This window comes from Podarcis cretensis, assembly GCF_951804945.1.
Source record: "Podarcis cretensis genome assembly, chromosome: Z".
Lineage (NCBI taxonomy): Eukaryota > Metazoa > Chordata > Lepidosauria > Squamata > Lacertidae > Podarcis > Podarcis cretensis.
The window spans coordinates 50812791-50832537 of NC_137184.1; the positions used below are offsets into that span (position 1 = coordinate 50812791).

At 49.3% G+C, this 19747-nt stretch overlaps 2 protein-coding genes across 3 annotated transcripts; one reads left to right on the forward strand and one right to left on the reverse strand.

The window, feature by feature from the left end:
* The first annotated feature begins 16 nt into the window (after nucleotides 1-16).
* Nucleotides 17-7802, forward strand: LOC307208266 (Krueppel-like factor 5). Of its 2 annotated transcripts, XM_079962906.1 has the most exons (4): nucleotides 17-2063; nucleotides 3245-3791; nucleotides 6210-6269; nucleotides 7119-7802. In XM_079962906.1, the coding sequence occupies exons 1-4, from the start codon at nucleotides 1956-1958 to the stop codon at nucleotides 7295-7297; spliced, it is 894 nt and encodes a 297-aa protein (XP_079819032.1). In that variant the 5' UTR covers nucleotides 17-1955; the 3' UTR covers nucleotides 7298-7802. The 2 variants fall into 2 exon arrangements, with proteins under 2 accessions (XP_079819032.1, XP_079819033.1); XM_079962907.1 differs by lacking the exon at nucleotides 6210-6269.
* Nucleotides 7803-8082: 280 nt separating this feature from the next.
* Nucleotides 8083-18842, reverse strand: LOC307208258 (Krueppel-like factor 8). Its single transcript, XM_079962892.1, is given in 6 exon segments — nucleotides 8083-9180; nucleotides 9402-9541; nucleotides 10086-10188; nucleotides 10557-11041; nucleotides 18738-18762; nucleotides 18765-18842. Coding segments are annotated over 6 exon segments (990 nt in total). The 5' UTR covers nucleotides 18820-18842; the 3' UTR covers nucleotides 8083-8998.
* Between the last annotated feature and the right edge of the window lie 905 nt (nucleotides 18843-19747).

Below are 19747 nucleotides of genomic sequence, written 5' to 3' on the forward strand. Positions count from 1 at the left end.
CGAAAACAAAGAAACCGAAAAAGCGGCAAACTGAATCTGCTCCGGAAGTCTGTTTGATGTCCGGAATGTCTAGAAGCTGAGACGCCGATTCCAGTTGGCACAGGCACCCTGGAAAGGACCACCAACAGCTGCGTCGGACATTCAGCTTCCAAAAAATGTCCAGAAACCAGAACACTTACTTCTGAGTTTTGGGCATTTGGGAACCAGCGTGTTTGGGTACCAAGGCACTTGGGAACCAGGGTGTTTGGGTACCAAGACATTTGGAAACCAGGGTGTTTGCTACCAAGGCGTTTGGGTACCAAGGCATTTGGGAACCAGGGTGTTTGGGAACCAAGGCACTAAGAAACCAGGGTGTTTGGGAACCAGGGTGCTTGGGAACCAGGGCTGATGCGGTCGATGTTTGTTGGAAGTACGAAGGTTATCGCCTCTGGCATGCAGAGCATCCCTGGGTGTGTTCACAGGAATGCATTTGGGATTAATTCGATTTTCCGGTCCATTGTGATTCCCTCCATGCTCCCGCCCCCCAGCGCATTGTCCCAGCATGTCGGTTGTGGCCAAGACAGTCTGCCAAGGGAAATGCTGTTGTTGTTGTACTGTTAAAGGCTGTATTTTGCAGCTTCATTGCTTTCCAGGAATGGTTGCCAGGAAAACCCGGCTCAGCAAACACACCTCACCAAGGAGGCCAGTGGTGGGTGGAAAAATAGGCGCAATCCAGCACAAAACACGTACACTGTATTAACTGTTTCCATGCTGTGGCAGCCACTGAGCAAGATGACGTCAGTTTTTTTAGATACTCTCAATGTTTCAGGAAGAAAAAAACCGTTACACACAAACGTATTTTCATAGAACCAGTGCTTTTTATTTTATTTTATTTTTTAATGTTTTAATGTTTTAATGTTTTCCCGACTCATCTCGAAATACAGACCATTTTCGGACGATGCCAGCAAGGTTGAACCTTTCTGCAAAAAAGAGGCTTTTATGATTCCAAAAAGGAAATCTTCCTCCGCTTGTCCATATTAAGAGTATGCCAGTAAGGTTGAACCTTTCTGTAAAAAAAGGAAAAGGAAACTTTCCTCTGCTTGTCCGTATTAAGAGGATGTCAGCACAGTTGAACCTTTCTGTAAAAAAGGGATTTAAATCTTAAAAGGGTTTTATTCTGTTTTTCATCTGTCCGGAGCTGCCCAGAGTGGCTGGGGAAGCCCAGCCTGATGGTCGGGGTGTAGATAATATACTTGAATATTATTGTTGTTGTTGTTGTTGTTGTTGTTGTTGTTGTTGTATTTCAGTAGTGGAATGGTCCAAATAGCCTGGGAACCACCGAGAATTGAGGAGATTCAACCTGGAAAGACTGCACCAAACCTGCCCTTCTTTCTTTCTATTTCTCCAACAAAAAATAAAAAATCCTTCTATCTTGTGTTCCTTTAAAGAAGAGGGTTTCTGGCCCTCTCAATGGCCGGAGTTGAGTGAGATCCCTCCTGATTGGCTGACAGAGGGAAAGAACTGCCCACTTTCAGACAGGTAAATTTTTCTTGCCGCAGATTGGGATATTCTTAAAGCTGCAGATTAGATGCTTCCGGGTGCCTGATTCTCTGCATCGTCAAAAAAACCTGTTTTTTCTTCTCGGATTTGAGTTTTTTTGCAACTGCAAAGTGGGAATTTTTCTTGCAACAAGATTTGGGATTCTTGAGACTGCAGAGCAACTGGATTCCTCAAGATTAGGAAGAGGGCCTTATTTTTGCATTGTCCAAAAAACTTGCTTTTCTTCTTTAATTTGAGTTTCACAACTCTGCAAATTGGGAATTTTTCGTGCAACAGATTTGGGATTCTTGCTCCAAATTATTAACCGGCTAGTCAGCTTTCTGAGGGGCCAAATTGTCCCCAAAATCTCATTGTTTTCCTCGGATTTGAGTTTTTTCCGCAACTCTGCCAAGTAGAAGAAGGGCAGGGTGGGTAGGATGAACTGCGGCCCAGTTTCGAAACCCGCCAACATGGAAGACACAGATGTCTTTGAAGACATCCAACCAACGGTACAAATCTCAGAAAGTCAACAGGCTCTGGCCCAGGTAAGTGAGCTGCAGGAAAACCCCATATTCTGGGTTTTTTTATTTATTTTTCATTTATATATTTACTTACTTACTTACTTACTTACTTAATTTTTATACCACCCTACACCCAAAGGTCTCGGGGCCGTTCACTTAAAATATCAAATACGTAAAATTGAAATAAAAACAATAATTCATTAAACACCCCCTGCCTAATTGGCACATATTGGCCTGAATACGGTACTGTATTGGCCTGAATATAAGGCACCCTTTAGTTTTTCACGGTTGGGATTTGGGGGAAAATATGAGGCTTATATTTGGGACAATACGGTACATACTTACTTGGCTCAATGTCATTTTTTATTGTCTCCCTAGTAAATTATTGACCAAGGTCAATATTTGCTCCTCACATCGTTCAATCTTGGTCTTGACCCTGGGTTCAAGATGCTTGTTCTTTTTCCTTCGAGAACACTCTGAGGATAAGAGGGCAAAAGCAGGGTGGATTTGATTTGAATTGAATCGATTTAAATCCCTAGTCCGGGAGAATTGATATAAAATCCTTTTTCAACCTCGCTGTGGCATCCACTTAATATGGACAATCAGAGGAAGGTTTCCTTTTTGGAATAATAAAATTCTTTTTCTACAGAAAGGTTCAACCTTGTTGGCATCCTCTTATATGGACAAGCAAAGGAAGGTTTCCTTTGTGGAATCATAAATTTTCAGAGTCATTTCTACACTTCATTTTAAAAAAATTGTTTAACCACATCAGTTAACAAACATGGATGCATATGGTACTATATTATTCCTTTACTTACATAAATGGTTATTAAAGAAATGGTTATTTTTCTCCTTCCAATCAAGTATGGCAGAAAAGTTGTCCAGATATCGGCAGTTAACTTATTAAACCTCACCATCATTTCATAATCTTCGCTCTATGTATTTCTAAGAGTGGAACCAAATCAGTAATTTTTGACAGAAGTGTAAAAACGACTCTGAAAATTTATGATTCCAAAAAGGAAACCTTCCTATGGTTGCCAATATTGAGGATGGCAGCAAGGTTGAGCCTTTCTGTAAAAAATGATTTCATTATTCCAATTAGGAAACATTCCTCTGCTTGTCCATATAAGAAGATGCCAGCAAGGTTGAACCTTTCTGTAAAAAGGGGGATTTTATTATTCCAATAACTGCCCTTTCTCTTCCAGGCCCCCTTTGAAATGGACCAGTACCTCTCAGGACATTTGCCCGCCACCCCCCTGGACGTCGGGCAGAAGTACCGCCGGGAAAGCGCCTCTGTGGTCGACGAATACTTCTCCGCAGAGAAGCCACCTTCCGCCCACCTTCGCACGGGCCTCTACCGGCCCCCCAAGCCCCTCGCCCCCTTCGCCCGGGTCAAATCGGAACCCGGCACCTTCTTGGCCAGGCCCGGCCCAGCCGGGGCATGGCAGACCCTCCCCGACTTTGGCAGCACCTTCCACGTCTTCTCCAACCCGGGTCGGATCTTGGGGTGCCTGTCCCTGGGCACCAGCCTGCCGCCGTCACCACCAAACTCACAGCCTGGCAGCCCGGAGATTGCCGAGGGCATCTCTCAAAGGCAGGACCAGGCTGCCTCGTCGGTGAAAGGACCGCTCCAGGGCAAAATGCCAACGCTGCATGGTGGATTGCGGACCCTCGCCGTGCCGATCCCCAAGTACAGCCAGAGGAACAACCCGGAGCTGGAGAAGAGAAGGGTCCATCATTGTGACTACTCCGGTAGGACCAATCCTTTTTTACTGAAAGGTTCAGCCTTGCTGGCATCCCCTGAATATTAACAAGGAGAAGGTTTCCTTTTTAGGATAATAAAATCCATTTTTAGACAAAGGTACAGCCTTGCAGGCATCCTCTGAATATTGACAAGGAGAGGAAGGTTTCCTTTTTGGGATAACAAATTCCTTTTTTACAGAAAGGTCCAACCTTGCTGGCATCCTCTTAAAATTGACATGTGGCCTGAATATAATCTGCACTTTCACTTTTCGTGGTCGGAATTTGGGGAAAAAGTGAGGCTTATATTCAGGCTGATACGGATTATTGTTATTGTTATTATTATTACTATTATTATTATTATAATTGCCACGGCTATTACAACAACAACAACAACAACAACAACAACAACAACAACAACAATTTATTATTTATATCCCGCCCATCTGGCTGAGTTTCCCCAGCCACTCTGGGTGGCCCCCAATCAAGTGTTAAAAACAATACAGCATTATATTAAAAACTTCCCTAAACAGGGCTGCCTTCAAATGTCTTCTAAAGATAGGATAGCTGCTTATTTCCTTCACATCTGAAGGGAGGGTGTTCCACAGGGTGGGTGCCACTACCGAGAAGGCCCTCTGTCTGGTTCCCTGTAACCTCACTTCTTGCAATGAGGGAACCGCCAGAAGGCCCTCGGAGCTGGACCTCCGTGTCCAGGCTGAACGATGGGGGTGGAGATGCTCCTTCAGGTCTACTGGGCCAAGGCCATTTAGGGCTTGAAAGGTCAGCACCAACACTTTGAATTGTGCTCGGAAACGTACTGGGAGCCAATGCAGATCTCTCAGGACCAGTGTTATGTGGTCCTGGTGGCCGCTCCAAGTCCCCAGTCTAGCTGCCGCATTCTGGATTAATTGCAGTTTCCGGGTCACTTTCAAAGGTAGCTCCACATAGAGCGCATTGCAGTAGTCCAAGCAAGAGGTAACTAGAGCATGCACCACTCTGGAGAGACAGTTTGGAGGCAGATAGGGTCTCAGCCTGCGTACCAGGTGGAGCTGGTAGACAGCCGCCCTGGACACAGAATTGACCGTCTCCTGTGAGTCCAAAATGACTCCCAGGCTGCACACCTGGTCCTTCAGGGGCACAGTTACCCCATTCAGGACCAGGGAGTCCCCCACACCCACCCGTCTCCTGTCCCCCAAAAACAGTACTTCTGTCTTGTCAGGATTCAACCTCAATCTGTTAGCCGCCATCCATCCTCCAACCGCCTCCAGGCACTCACACAGGACCTTCACCGCCTTCACTGGTTCTGATTTAAAAGAGAGGTAGAGCTGGGTATCATCTGCATACTGATTAACACCCAGCCCAAACCCCCTGATGATCTCTCCCAGCGGTTTCATATAGATTTTAAAAAGCATGGGGGAGAGGACGAAACCCTGAGGCACCCCACAAGTGAGAGCCAAGGGGTCTGAACACTCATCCCCCACCACCACTTTCTGAACACGGCCCAGGAGGAAGGAGCGGAACCACTGTATGACAGTGCCCCCAGCTCCCAGCCCCTCAAGACAGTCCAGAAGGATGTTATGGTCGATGGTGTCAAAAGCCGCTGAGAGATCCAGCAGAACTAGGAAACAGCTCTCACCTTTGTTCCTAGCCCGCTGGAGATCATCAACCAGTGCGACCAAGGCAGTTTCAGTCCCATGATAAGACCTGAATCCCAATTGGAAGGGATCCAAATGGTCCGCTTCTTCAAGGCGTGCCTGGAGTTGTTCAGCTCAATCACCTTGCCCAAGAATGGAAGATTTGAGACTGGGCGATAGTTGGCCATATTGGCCGCATCTAAAGATGGTTTTTAAAGAAGCAGTTTGATAACTGCCTCTTTCAGTGGGTCTGGGAAGGCTCCCTCACAGAGAGAAGCATTCACCACCTCGCAAAGCCCATCGCCCAGCCCTTCCTGGCTAGCTTTTATAAGCCAGGATGGGCAAGGATCAAGGAGACAGGTGGTTTGTTTCACTCGTCCAAGCAGCCTGTCCACATCCTCGGAGGTAACAGATTGGAATTAATCCCACGCAACTTGATTAGACAGGACTCTAGCACTCTCTCACCCTGGCCCTGCTCCCACGATGAATTGGTGGGAGGCACCCCACAAGTGAGGGTGCTCCCACCAATTCAGATTCCTTCTGAATCTGAGTGACTTTATCTGCAAAAAAAAAAAAAAAAAAAAAACTTTGCAAAAGCATTGCAGGAGATCTTGGGGTTCCTACCAGGCACCGGTGGTGCAGGTGGTTCCAATAAGATTGCGAACCACGTGAAAGAGTCTCCTGCTGCTGTTTTCTGCAGATGCAATAGAGGCGGTGAAAAAGGCCCTCTACTACTACTACTACTACTACTACTACTACTATTTCACCCCACCAATTCATCCTGATCTCTTCACAGGTTGCACAAAGGTTTACACCAAAAGTTCTCACCTGAAAGCACATCAGAGGACTCACACAGGTATGTGGTTAGCTGCGGCTAAACCTGAGGGCGGTGAGATGTGCTTGTAAGGGAGATGATTGGGGTGGAATTAGAAATGTCCCCCGCCCCCTGGTGGATTTGATTTAAATGCAGTTGATTTAAATTACCATTTAAATCCCTGGTCAGTAAGAATCAATTTAAATCCTTTTTTACAGAAAGGTTCAGCCTTGCTGGTATCCTAATATGGACAACTGGAGAAAGGTTTTCATTTTGGAATGATTAAATTACATTTTTTTAGTTCAACCTTGCTGGAATCCTCTTAATATTGACAAACGGAGGGAGGTTTCATTTTTGGAATAATAAATTTTCAGAGTAGTTTTTTACAGTTATATCCTGGGTAGATTTGATTTAAATTTTGATTTAAATCACAATTTAAACCCCTAGTAAGTAAGACTTGAATTAAGTCCTTTTCCTTACAGTAACACTGTAAAAACTACTCTGAAAATTTATTATTCCAAAAAAAGAAACCTTCCTCCACTTGTCCATATTAAGTGGCTGAACCTTTCTGTAAAAAAATGATTTTATTATTCCAAAAATTAAACCTCCCTCTGCTTGTCCACATTAAGAAGATACCAACAAGGATGAACCTCTCAGTAAAAAAAGGATTTCAATCAAGTCTTACGGACTAGGGATTTCAATCACCATCCATCCTCCAACCACCTCCAGGCATACCCAGCACCTTCGCTGGTTCCGATTTCTGGGTGCCATTCGAACCCGCAGCCCCAACCCCTGGGCATCTGCTACGAAAATGAGCCCTGGGAGGAGAAAGGCTGGGCAGATGTTTCTAACGCCGCTTCTTTTCCTTCTTTCTTCTGCCCCCCTTTCCAGGCGAGAAGCCATATCGGTGCACTTGGGACGGGTGTGAATGGTGCTTCGCCCGATCTGACGAGCTGACACGCCACTACCGGAAACACACGGGTGCCAAACCCTTTGGGTGCCTCGCCTGTGGGCGATGTTTTTCCCGATCGGACCACTTGGCGCTGCACATGAAAAGGCACCAGAACTAAAGATGGAGGCCCCCAGCCACATTGTCCATATTAAGAGGAAGTCAGCAAGGCTGAACCTTTTTGTAAAAAATGGGATTTTATTATTCCAAAAAAGAACCTTCCTCCGCTTGTCCATATTAAGAGGATGCCAGCAACTCTGAACCTTTCTGTAAAAAAGGGGATTTTATTATCCCCAAAAGGAAGCCTTCTTTGGTGCTCAAACGCCCTGTAAGAGTGCCCCATCTACTTGGTTTCCCCTCCGACCCATTTTTGATTTTGTTTTATACATTTTGAATGTTTTGCTTAAATACCATCTGTCATTGTGTTAAATTTTGTGTTAAATGCCATCTGTTAAACATCTTTATCCCATTTTCCTTTATCGCCTCGCAAGCCGCAAATCTCCAACTCTCCATCCATAATTTCCCCCATGATGATAATCAAATCATTTTACTACCAATATCCATAGCCTATTGGATCATTACCTCTTTTACATCCAATTGCAATAAAATTCCATATATTTTAGAAATCACCTTTGTCTTGCAATAATTCTTGCAATAATTCTTTATCTAATATTGAAATTTCACTTGCAAAACCTGTTTTGTTTTTTTTATCTGCTTTGAACACTTCATTTTGTTGGTACTGAATCCAACCTGTGGCTCATTGGTTTTTGTGACTGTGTGGATCCCAGTTCAGCTATTGATTGATTGATTGATTGATTGATTGTGTGATTGCGGAAACGGATCAAACCCACCCCCATCCAAACAATGACTATCACTAGTACAGGTCAGGAAAAAAATAAATTCCAATTTTTATCATCTACAAGATCTTATTTATTTTATCGTACAGTCTATTGATTATTGGTTTCATTTCGGGGATCAAATTCTCAATAAAGAGCAAAATTCACATTCAAATGGCTGTTTTTAAAAGTCCGGAACGGATCAATCAGGTCAGTGCAGGTGAGGAAAAAAATTAATTTCAGTTTCTATCATCTATAAGATCCTATTTATTTCATAGTACAGTCCGTTGATTATTGGTTTCGTTTTGGGGATCAATGGTCTGGTTAGAGAGCAAAATTCATGTTAAATTGCTGTCTTAATCAGTTTTGCATTCCTTTTATGGGAAAGCATGACTCGCACTTGGAACGCTTTGGACTGAAGTTTGAGACTCAAAGTAACCCTGTCCTGTCTTATTTACTTCATCAAACAGTCCATTGACGATTGCTTTCGTTTCAGCGATCAATGCTCTCGCTCGAGAGGAAAATCCACAAACAGCTCTCAATCAATCCCTTTCTATGGGAATGCGCCACTCGCACTCGGAACCCGGGGAGATGTTCATGTCCATATTCTACCCAAAATCTCATATATTGATCTGTACAAGGAAGACCCTCCTCTGTTGCCCAAAGACCCCCCCCCATCCGCCAAAGGGGAAACTACCCCCATCGGTCGAACCAGGTTTCAGGTTCAAGTCCGGCTCGACCCCTTCTGCCAAAGGGGAATGGCACCTGTCAATTGAGGTTATTCCTCTTATCCCCAAAAGGAAACCTTCCTCCGATTGTCCCTATTCAGAGAATGTCAGCAAGGCTGAACCTTTCGGTAAAGGTCCGAGAGACTCCACCCATCTTGGCTTGGGTATCAAACTCGCTGTCATGGTTCTTCACTCTGCCAAAGTTTCTCCTTTGACCCCTGGGGGGGGGATCCGAGGGTGACCGCCGGCCCTCCAATTTCACATCATGATGTGTCTCCGGCGATGGAGAGCCAGGTGGTCCGAGCGCGAGAAGCTCCGGTCGCAGTCCGAGCAGCGGAAGGGCTTGATGCCTGTGTGTTTCCGGAAATGCCGGGTCAATTCATCAGAACGGGCAAATTTCCAGGTACAGCCCTCCCAGGTACACTTATACGGCTTCTCTCCTGCAGGCGGCAATAGAGGGTTATTGTTTTAGTAACATGAAATAAATAGGATGCCAGCAAGGCTGTCCCTTCCTTTTAACAAAGGGATTTTATTATTCCAAAAAGAAACCCTTCATCCCATTGTCAGTATTAGGAGGATGCCAGCAAGGAATTTATTATGATAAAAAAAAGTCTTCCTCTGATTGTCAATATTAAGAGGATGCCAGGAAGGTTGACCCTACCTGTGTGTATCCTTCTGTGCGCTTTTAAGTGTGAGCTCTTTGTGTAAACTTTGCTACAACCCTCAAAGTCGCACTGGTGAATGCGCCTCTTCTTGAGGTCCGGGGAGTCGGTCTGCTGCATCTGGCTCACGGAGGAAGGCCTGGCAAGAGATTGGCAGAGAGGAGGGGGGTAACAAAATAGAACTACTAACTAGTACTAGTTTATTATTTCTACCCCGCCCACCTGGCCACTCATTGTTAGAAATAAACTAACAATTAAAAAAACAGTAAAAAACAGACACATGACAAACACCAGAACCTGATAGTAAGACTCAACATCCTATTATTATTATTATTATTATTATTATTAGATCCATACCACTCCCATCGGGCCACTCATTGTTAAAAATAAAATAACAATGAAAAAAACAGTCAAAATCAAGGACGAGAAACAGCAGAACCTGAGAGTAAGATTCAACTAACAACAACTCTATCCCTAATCCCTGTCCCTAACTCCTATCCCTATCTCTAACCCTTATTGCTAACCCTAATCCTAATAATAATAATAATAATAATAATAATAACAACAGTATAAATTAAATCGATTTAAATCACGATTTAAATCCCTAGTCCGTAAGACTCGATTTAAATCCTTTCTTTACAGAAAGGTTCATCCTTGCTGGCATCCTCTGGCAGGAAACTCACTCTCTCTGGAGCTCGGGGAAGGAGGCCGGGCGGCTCTCCGAAGCGCTGTCGTCGCTCTCGCTGCCAATGCCAATTGGGCAAATAGAACCGGGGTCCACTTTCACTGCAGGGAAAAACAAAGGCACATTCAGAAAAAGGACAAGACTTTCCGGGAGATATTTGTAGTTTCCTGGAGTTTAGTGATCTGACATGGTCATTTCTCCCTGCCTTTGTTTACTTCCCCTTTTAGGAATAATGAAATCCTTTTTTTACAGAAAGGTTCAGCATCCTCTTAATGTGGACAATCGGAAGCAGCTTTCCTTTTTGGAACAATGAAATCCTTCGTTTTGTGAAAGGTTCAGCGTTGCTGGCATCCTCTCAATGTGTAGAATCGGAGGAAGCTGAAAAAATCCTTCTTTTATAGAAAGGTTCAGCCTTGCTGGCATGCTCTTAATATTGTCATGATCTATGACCACCCTGCAGCGCCCTCACCGGACCCGGCGTCCTTCCCGTCGCCCCCGATGAGGGGCACCGTCACGGCGGCTGCCGCCACCCCATCGGCCGGCACGGCGGCATAGACGACTGGCAGCGACTGGACCACCAGCGGGATGGTCTGGAGTTTGCCCATCTTGCCGGGCAGCTGGAACGAGGGGATTGTGTGGATCACGTGCAGGATCTGCTGCCCGCCGCTGCCCTGGCTTGAGGCCAGGATGGAGCCCGGAGACAGGACAGCTGGGATGGCTGAGGACGCGGAGCCCAGTGGCGCCGGTGACACGGCGGGCGGTGCACCGGTCCGGAAGCAGGAGAGAGGGATCTGGGGCACTGGTGGCACCTTGGTTTTGTGGACCGACAGATCCACCGGCTCGGCCAGCAGCTCCTCGGGGGGCTCGGTCTTAATGTCACCCAGCAACGCAGCCGGCAGCTCGCCGTCACCCAGCAGTGGCGAGGAACTCATGGTGGGCAGAGGTGCCGGGAGCCTGGGGAAGGGAAGAGAAGGGCCAGTCAGGTCTGGGTTCCTGAACACCTTGAGAAGGTTTCCTTATTGAAATCATAAACCCCCTTTTGTCTTAATAGAAAGGTTCAGCTTTGCAGGCATCCTTTGATTGACAATCGGAGGAAGGTTTCCTTTCTGCAATAATACAGAAAGGTTCAACCTAGCTGGCATCCACTTACTTTTAGACAAGCTGAGGAAAGTTTCCTTTTTGGAATAGTGAAATCCCTTTACAGAAAGGCTCAGCCTTGCTGGCCTCCTTTGAATATGGCGAAGTGGAGGGAGGTTTCCTTTTTGGAATCATCAAATCCCTTTTTATACAGAAAGGTTCAACCTTGCTGGCATTCCCTTAATGCCAGCAAGGCATTCCCTTAACAACTGGAGGAAGGTTTCGATTTTGGAATAATAAAATCCCTTTTTTTACAAAAAGCAGAGGAAAGTTTCCTTTTGGGAATCATAAAATTCTTAAATGAAATTATTGTTCTTCTTCTTTATTATTATTATTATTATTATTATTATTAATTTTATCTTTATACCGCCTCAGGGCGGTTCACATAAAATATTGCATACATGAAATCAAAATACAAACAACAACCCTATAGTAGTATGATGATGATGATGATGATGATGTCCTAAGGCCAAGACTGTGAGCACTCATGATGCTCCCTGCCCAAATAAAACTGAAGATGCTTTTTTTTACAGAAAGCTGGGGGTTGCAAGTGACGCCAAAAGCTTTGCAAAAAGGGCCCCCCTGGCTGAAGCCGGACCCCCAAGGCCTTTCCAAGAGTTGGCAAAGGGCAGTCCCAGAGAACTGACTCGGGTGTGGGGCACCCCTCCAAAATGCACCCACCCTCCCACCTCCACCCACAGTCAAAAGGAAAGCCCAGTCAGGGTGCCCTGCCTTTACAGAAAGGTTCGACCTTGCTGGCATCCTTTTTAAAATATTGACAAGCAGAAGGTGGTTTCCTTTTTGGAATGATAGAATCTGTGTTGTTGTTTTTTGTTTTTGTTTTTACAAAAAGGTTCAGCCTTGCTGGCCTCCTCTTAATATGGACAACCGGAGGAATGTTTCCTTTTTGGAGTCATAAGTTTTCAGAAATGCATAGACTATTAGACCAATAATTATAAAATTATGGGGAGGTTTAATAAATTAACTGTTTCTGTTTGGACAACTTTTCTGCTGTGCTTGATTGGAAGGAGAAAAGGAATCACGTCCTTCATAACTATTTAAACAATTTATTTAACTAAAACAATAACTAAAACAACATTATGGTATATATATCCATGTTTGTTAACTGATGTGCTTAAACTTTTTTTAAAAGAAAAATTTAGGGCAGGCTTCCTCAACCTCAGCCCTCCAGATGTTTTAAGACTACAATTCCCAGCATCCCTGACCTGCTAGCTATGGATCATGGGAGTTGTAGGTCAAAAACATCTGGATGGCTGATTTTGAGGAAGCCTGACTGAGTTTCAGCACACATGAAAAACTTTAAACAAACCCTTCTTTCCTGATGAATAGCCTTTGGAGTAGCTTAAAGAGAAAATCTTGAGAAAGATTTTTCCGCCCAAAGCATTTTATTTTAAAAATCCGATTTAAGGCAGCTCAGAGAGAGGAAGGGGGGGAGAGGGAGAGATATGTGAAGGCAAGGCTTGCTGGAGCATTACAGGGAAGCCAGCCTGCAGGCTCTGTTGCCATGGCAACCGGATGCACCTGAGGATGGAGCTGGTACCCAGGCCCGCATCTCTTTCTAGGGGAAAGCGCACCTCACTTTTGGAATTTGAGTGTGAATTTTGGGGGGCGGGCAGGACGGCAAAAGTCTCTCTGCGCACAAGGCAGCGACGAGAGGATGGAGGGCCCAGAGCTCGGCCTCTGGGGCAACGTAGAGTTCCCCTCTGGCCCCTAAAAGGGAGAAGGGACCCTTCCATTGCCCACCTGCCCACCAAGGGGGCCAAGAGGGACCCGGTCTCCCTGCTGGTCTGAGGCTGCTGGTGCTGATGCTGATGGGGCCAGGTACCAAGCTCTATTGGGTGCATCCCGTTGCTGTGGCAACAGAGCCTGCAGGCTGGCTTCCCTGTGATGCTCAAGCAAGCCCTGCCTTCACATCTCTCTCTCTCTGTGTGTGTCTTTCTCTCTACTTTTTTGCTCCTCAAATTCCTCTCTCAAATCTCCCTTCCTCTATCCCTCTCTTCTTTCTTTCCCTCCCTGGACTACTACTTCTTCTTTTCTCTCTCTCTTTCTCCCCTCTCTTTCTCTCTACTTTTTTCTCTTTCTCTCCATTTCTCTCCAATCTCCCTTCATCCTCTCTTCTCTCTTTCCCTCCCTCTTCCTCCCTGGACTTCTTCCTCTCTCTCTCCCCCCCCCCTTTATTTGCCAGCAGAGAAGGGCGAGGCCCGGAGGAAATTCCTGCCATAGGTGCGGACACGGCTGCAGGCGGCTGGGTGTGCCCCCATCCCACCAGCTCTTTAGGCCAGCCAGAGGTTTCTGGGATAATAAGGATCATTTTATTATTTCTACTCTGTCCATCTGTCCCTCTCCGCCCAGCTTCAGCTGCCTTGACAAGCCCTAAGCAAGGAGGCGAATCTGGCCCAGAGCCAAGTGCAAGGCGTGGCGCCCGCCCATCCCCTTTGCAACCTCTCCATGACCTGGCGCTACCCAGGCCCTGCCCAGAGTGGAAGAATGTGGGCGTTCCTGCTGCTGCTCGCTCTCCACCCAGCACAGGCTGGGTGTGCCTCCCAGACTTTAAAAAAACCTCTAAAACAGCAATTTAACATGAATTTCTCTATCTAACGAGACCTAAAAGGAAAGCAATAAGCAGTCTTTGGACCCCTGGGCTCTCACTTGTGGAATGTCTCTCACCCCCCCATGCTTTTTAACTTCTAAATGAACCTGAGAGATTATCAGGGGGTTTCCGTTGGGGGTTCACCAGTATGCGGATGATACCCAGCTCAGCCTCCCTTTTAAATCAGAACCAGTGAAGGCAGTGAAGGTCCTGTGTGAGTGCCTGGAGGCGGTTGGAGGATGGATGGTGGCTAACAGATCTGGACGAGACTGAAGTCCAGTTGTGGGGGGGCACCCTGGTCCTGAATGGGGCAACTGTGCCCTTGAAGGACCAGGTGCGCAGCCTGGGGGTCATTTTGGACCTATGGGGGCGCAGGTCCATTCTGTGTCCAGGGCAGGTCTATCTGGGATGCAGGATAATAATAATAATAATAATAATAATAATAATAATAACAACAATAATTTTTTATTTATACCCCGCCCTCCCCAGCCAAGGCCGGGCTCAGAGCGGCTTACAAGCAATAATAAGAACAAGATGAATGATTACAACTTAAAAACAAAAATAAAATACAACATTAAAATAATGGAACATTAAAATATTAAAATGTAGCCTCATCGCAAGAGGAGAAGGAAAAGAAAGAAGAAAAAAAAGAGAGAGGGAGGGAGGGAATCAAATTGGCTCCAAGCCAAAGGCCAGGTGGAACAACTCTGTCTTACAGGCCCTGCGGAAAGAAATCAGATCCTGCAGGGCCCTGGTCTCATGAGGCAGAGCGTTCCACCAGGCCGGAGCCAGAGTTGAAAAGGCCCTGGCTCTGGTTGAAGCCAGTCTAACTTCCTTAGGGCCAGAGACCACTAGGGTGTTATTTATGGACCTTGAGGCTCTCCGTGGGGCATACCAGGAGAGGCGGTCCCGTAGGTACGAGGGTCCTAGGCCGTGAAGGGCTTTAAAGGTCAAAAGCAGCACCTTAAATCTGACCCTGTACTCCACCGGGAGCCAGTGCAGCTTGAAAAGCACTGGGTGAATATGCTCCCATGGCAGAGACCCCGTGAGGAGCCTCGCTGCAGCATCCTGTACCCGCTGGAGTTTCTGGGACAGCTTCAAGGGCAGCCCCGCGTAGAGCGAATTACAGTAGTCAAGCCTGGAGATGACCGTCGCATGGATCACTGTGGCCAAGTCGGGGCGGGAAAGGTAAGGGACCAACTGCTTGATGCGGCGAAGGTGGAAAAATGTCGCCTTGGCTGTTGCTGTAACCTGCGCCTCCATGGAAAGGGAGGCGTCAAGGATTACACCCAAACTCTTAACGGAAGGCAATGGCACTAATTGGGCCCCCGCAAGAGAAGGCAGTTGGTCCCTCATCCCCATACCATCCCGACCTAGCCATAGGACCTCTGTCTTCGAAGGATTTAGTTTCAATCGGCTCCCATGAAACCATCCAGCCACAGCTTCCAAGCATCTGGTCAGTGTGTTCGGGGTCGAGTCACTGTGGCCATCCATCAGCAGATAGAGCTGAGTGTCATCAGCATATTGGTGACAGCCCAGCCCAAAGCTCCGAACAGTCTGGGCAAGGGGGCGCATAAAGATGTTAAAAAGCATCGGGGAGAGAATTGCGCCCTGTGGCACTCCACACACCAAGGAGTGGCGCGACGACATTTCCCTCCCTAGTGCCACCCTCTGTCCCCGACCAGAGATAAAAGAGCACAACCAGTTACGGGCTATGCCCTGTATCCCCACGTCTGCGAGGCGGTGGTCCAGAAGATCATGATCGACCATGTCAAAGGCTGCTGACAAATCTAAAAGGATCAGCAGTCCTGACCCGCCTCGATCCAGTTGTCTACGGAGATCATCTGTTAGGGCAACCAGAGCCGTCTCCGTCCCAAAACCAGGACGGAAACCGGACTGAAATGGATCTAATGCCGATGTTTCCTCCAGAAACCTACCAAGCTGTTCAGCAACCGCTCTCTCAATTACCTTACCCAGGTATGGAAGATTTGAAACTGGGCGGTAATTGGATAGGTCTAAGGGATCTAATGAAGTTTTTTTTAAGAGTGGACACACCACTGCTTCCTTCAGTTCCCCTGGGAATGTCCCCGTGTCAAGGGACAAATTGATAATTTCAACCAGGGGGGTCCGCGCAACATCTGGACACTCCCTAATCAGCCAAGACGGGCACGGATCAAGGAGGCAGGTGGTGGGCCTACCAACTTGGAGGAATCTATCCACATCAGTAGGGAGTATCCGATCGAAATGGTCCAACACTGGACCTGAAGTCAGTCGAGGGGCCTCCAGTTCAGTCACTGTATCTAAATTGGCAGGGAGGTCACGGCGGAGCAACAGGACTTTCTCCGCAAAAAAACTCACGAATGCCTCACAGCTGTGGGTCGAATTTGTGCTTAAATTTGGTTGTCCTCCTAAGGACGTTATTGACCTAATTATTCTAAAAAGTTGTGCTGGGCAAGAGCTAGCGGATGCAATGGAAGATTTCTTAGCAGCTTTCATAGCCATCTCATAGGCTTTCATAAGCGTCCTATAAGATGTTCTTGAGACTCCGGAGGATGAGACCCTCCCTGCCCGCCGACTGTCTTGCCAGTGTGGTGCATGCTCTGGTTATCTCCCACTTGGACTACTGCAATGCGCTCCATGTGGGGCTACCTTGGAAGGTGACCCAGAAACTACAATTAATCCAGAATGTGGCAACTGGGAGCGGCTGCCGAGACCTGCATTGGATCCCAGGACATTTCTGGGCACAATTCAAAGTGTTGGTGCTGACCTTGAAAGCCCTCAACAGCCTCGGTCCTGTAGACCTGAAGGAGCGTCTCCACTCCAGACACTGGGATCCCTCTCCCGAGGGCCTTCTGACTTTTAGAAGACATTGGAAGGCACCCCTGTTTAGGGAAGTTTGTAAGGTTTGACGTTTTAGTCTGTTTAATATTTTGTTGGCAGCTGCCAAAAAGAAGAACACTGGAACAGTGGGGGCGCGACCTGGAATGGACAAGAAAAGAGGGGTGATAATCCCGCTCTGGAAATCTTTGGAAAGAGCGCAGGCCAGAAGGACATGAGCCACCAATTCAGTCCTGCCATCTCCACAGTTTTTCCCAGTGAGATTTTTTGGAATTGTCCCTCGAGGACAGCTGAAGGTGATACATTCAATCTTGCGAGAGTAGAAGCATGTCGCTATTTTGGAATTACAGTAGTACCTCGGGTTAAGTACTTAATTTGTTCCAGAGGTCCGTTCTTAACCTGAAACTGTTCTTAACCTGAAACACCACTTTAGCTAATGGGGCCTCCTGCTGCCGCTGCACGATTTCTGTTCTCATCCTGAAGCAAAGTTTTTAACCCAAGGTACTATTTCTGGACGCAGGTGGCACTGTGGGTTAAAGCCTCAGCGCCTAGGACTTGCCGATCGAAAGGTCGGCGGTTCGAATCCCTGCGGCGGGGTGCGCTCCCGCTGCTCGGTCCCAGCGCCTGCCAACCTAGCAGTTCGAAAGCACCTCCGGGTGCAAGTAGATAAATAGGGACCGCTTACCAGCGGGAAGGTAAACGGCGTTTCCGTGTGCGGCTCTGGCTCGCCAGAGCAGCGATGTCACGCTGGCCACGTGACCCGGAAGTGTCTCCGGACAGCGCTGGCCCCTGGCCTCTTAAGTGAGATGGGCGCACAACCCCAGAGTCTGTCAAGACTGGCCCGTACGGGCAGGGGTACCTTTACCTTTACCTTACCTTACTATTTCTGGGTTAGTGGAGTCTGTAACCTGAAGCGTATGTAACCTGAAGTGTATGTAACCTGAGGTACCACTGTATCAAAGTTGTGCAAATAGGGTGCCAAAGAGTCGAATAGGTGGAAAGTAGTGATACCATGGGAAAAATTTTCCCGAGTGTGGCCAAGTTGTTTTGACGCTCGAGATTGTTTAGCTTGTTTGCTTGACTAAAACCCAAAGTGATTAGCTGTTGTGGTGATAAACCACAAGTGAAGTTTTGGAAAGACAATTTCAATCCAGGCGCTCTGATGACAATCTTTTCGAACTAGGGAAATTAGACGGGGGAATTTGAGTTCAGACGAAGCCAGCCGCGTGGTACCCTGGTGCTCAAACTTAATCCGTTCCGGAACCCTCTCTGCGCGCTCGGCTGCGCCCTCTGCCGCTCCCGTTTCCTGGGGTTGTGCCGCCTTCGCGCTTTCGCCTCCTCCGCCCACCACTCGGGGGCGCCCCCGCCTATCAACCCGGAGCCAGTCTCACTCCATCGCCTCGCAGACACCGGGGGCGCAGTGGCCACCCATGGATCGTTCTCACGGAGCCTGCTCGAGCCCCGGACTCGCTGCCAGACAGGGGCTCGAGCGCACCCCCTCGGGAGATGCCAAGCAGAGGCTCTCCCGTGCGTAAAAGTCGCGGCTGCCGGTCCTCCAGCTCTTCCTCTTCCCTGCGCGCTGCCCGCCGCTCCCATTTCCTCGGGGGGCACCGCCTCCGCGCTTCCACCTCCTCCACCCACTCACCGCCCGGGGGCGCCCCCACCTGTCGACGCCGAGCCAGCCTCGCTCCCTCGCCTCCCCCGGGAGCGCAGCGGCCACCCTGGCTCCACCCGCGGGATCGTTCTCACGGAGCCTGCTCCAGGCCCCCACTCCCCGACTCGCTGCCAGCAAGAACCAGGGGGACTAGAGAGCAGCAGTGCCGCGCCAGAAAGCCCCCCACCCCGCCACCCCACCTCGGGACAGGCCCAGCAGTGGCTCTCCCGTGCGTAATAACAGGCGCAGCGGCCCGGCCTCTCCAGCTCCTCCTCTTTCCTGCGCGCTCGATTGCGCCCTCTGCCGCTCCCGTTTCCTCGGGGGGTGGTGCCTCCGCGCTTCCGCCTCCTCCGCTAACCGCCCTTGACCGAGGCTTCCTTGCCCGCTTAGCGCCTCCGCGCCGGGCGCACCTCTCTCCGCGGGTCCCCGTGGTGATGGTGGCGGCGGCGGCGGTGGCTGCTCTTCTCCGCCGAGCCGGGCTCCCCCACCCATCTGCCCGTCCCTGACCCCACCCACCACCGCCTCCAACCACCGCCCCCGCCCCCACCTGTCAACCCGAGCCGGAGCCAGGCTTCCCCCCACCGCCAATCCGCCGCCACCAGGGGCGCAGCGGCCGCCACCCTGGCTCCATCACCCGTGGGATCGGATCACGGAGCTTGCCCGAGCCCCAGAACCGGGAGCGGCGGCGGGGGAGGGGGAAGCAGCAGAGCCGCGCCAGAAAGCCCCCACCTCCGCCACACCCCCTCGGGAGACGCCCAACCGAGGCTCTCCTCCGTTAGTAACAGACGCCTCCAGCTCCTCCTCTTCCCGGCGGGCTCGGCTGCGTCCTCTGCCGCTCCCGTTTGCGGGAGGCTGGCGCCGCCTCCGCGCTTCCGCCTCCTCCGCCCACCGCCCTTGACCGCTTCCCTGCCCACCCACCCGCCACCTCCTCCACCCACCGCCCTGCTGGACCACCTCCCTGTCCGCTCCTCTCGCCGGCGATCCCCGTGCGCTAAGCGAGCCTGTCTGGCTGCTTTTCTCCGACGAGCCAGGCTCACCCACCCATCTGCCTGTCCCTCACCCCACCCACCACCTCCTCCACCCACCGCCCTGCAGGACCACCTCCCAGCCCGCTCCGCGCTGGACGCACCTCTTGCCGGGGGTACCCAAGCCTGGCTGGACGCGCCGGGGGCGGCGGCGGCTCTCTTCCGCAGAGCCGCGCTCCCCCACCCATTTGCCCGTCCCTGACCCCACCCATCACCGCCTCCACTCACCGCCCACTGCCCCAGTCCGCTTCCCGGCGCGCTCACCGCCTCCGCGCAGTGCGCTCCCCTCGCCGTGTGCGCAAAAGCGAGCCTGGCTGCTGGACGCGGCGCCGGTGGCGGCGGCTCCTCTCTCCCCCACCCAACTGCCTGACCCCACCCAGCGGCTCCACCCAGTC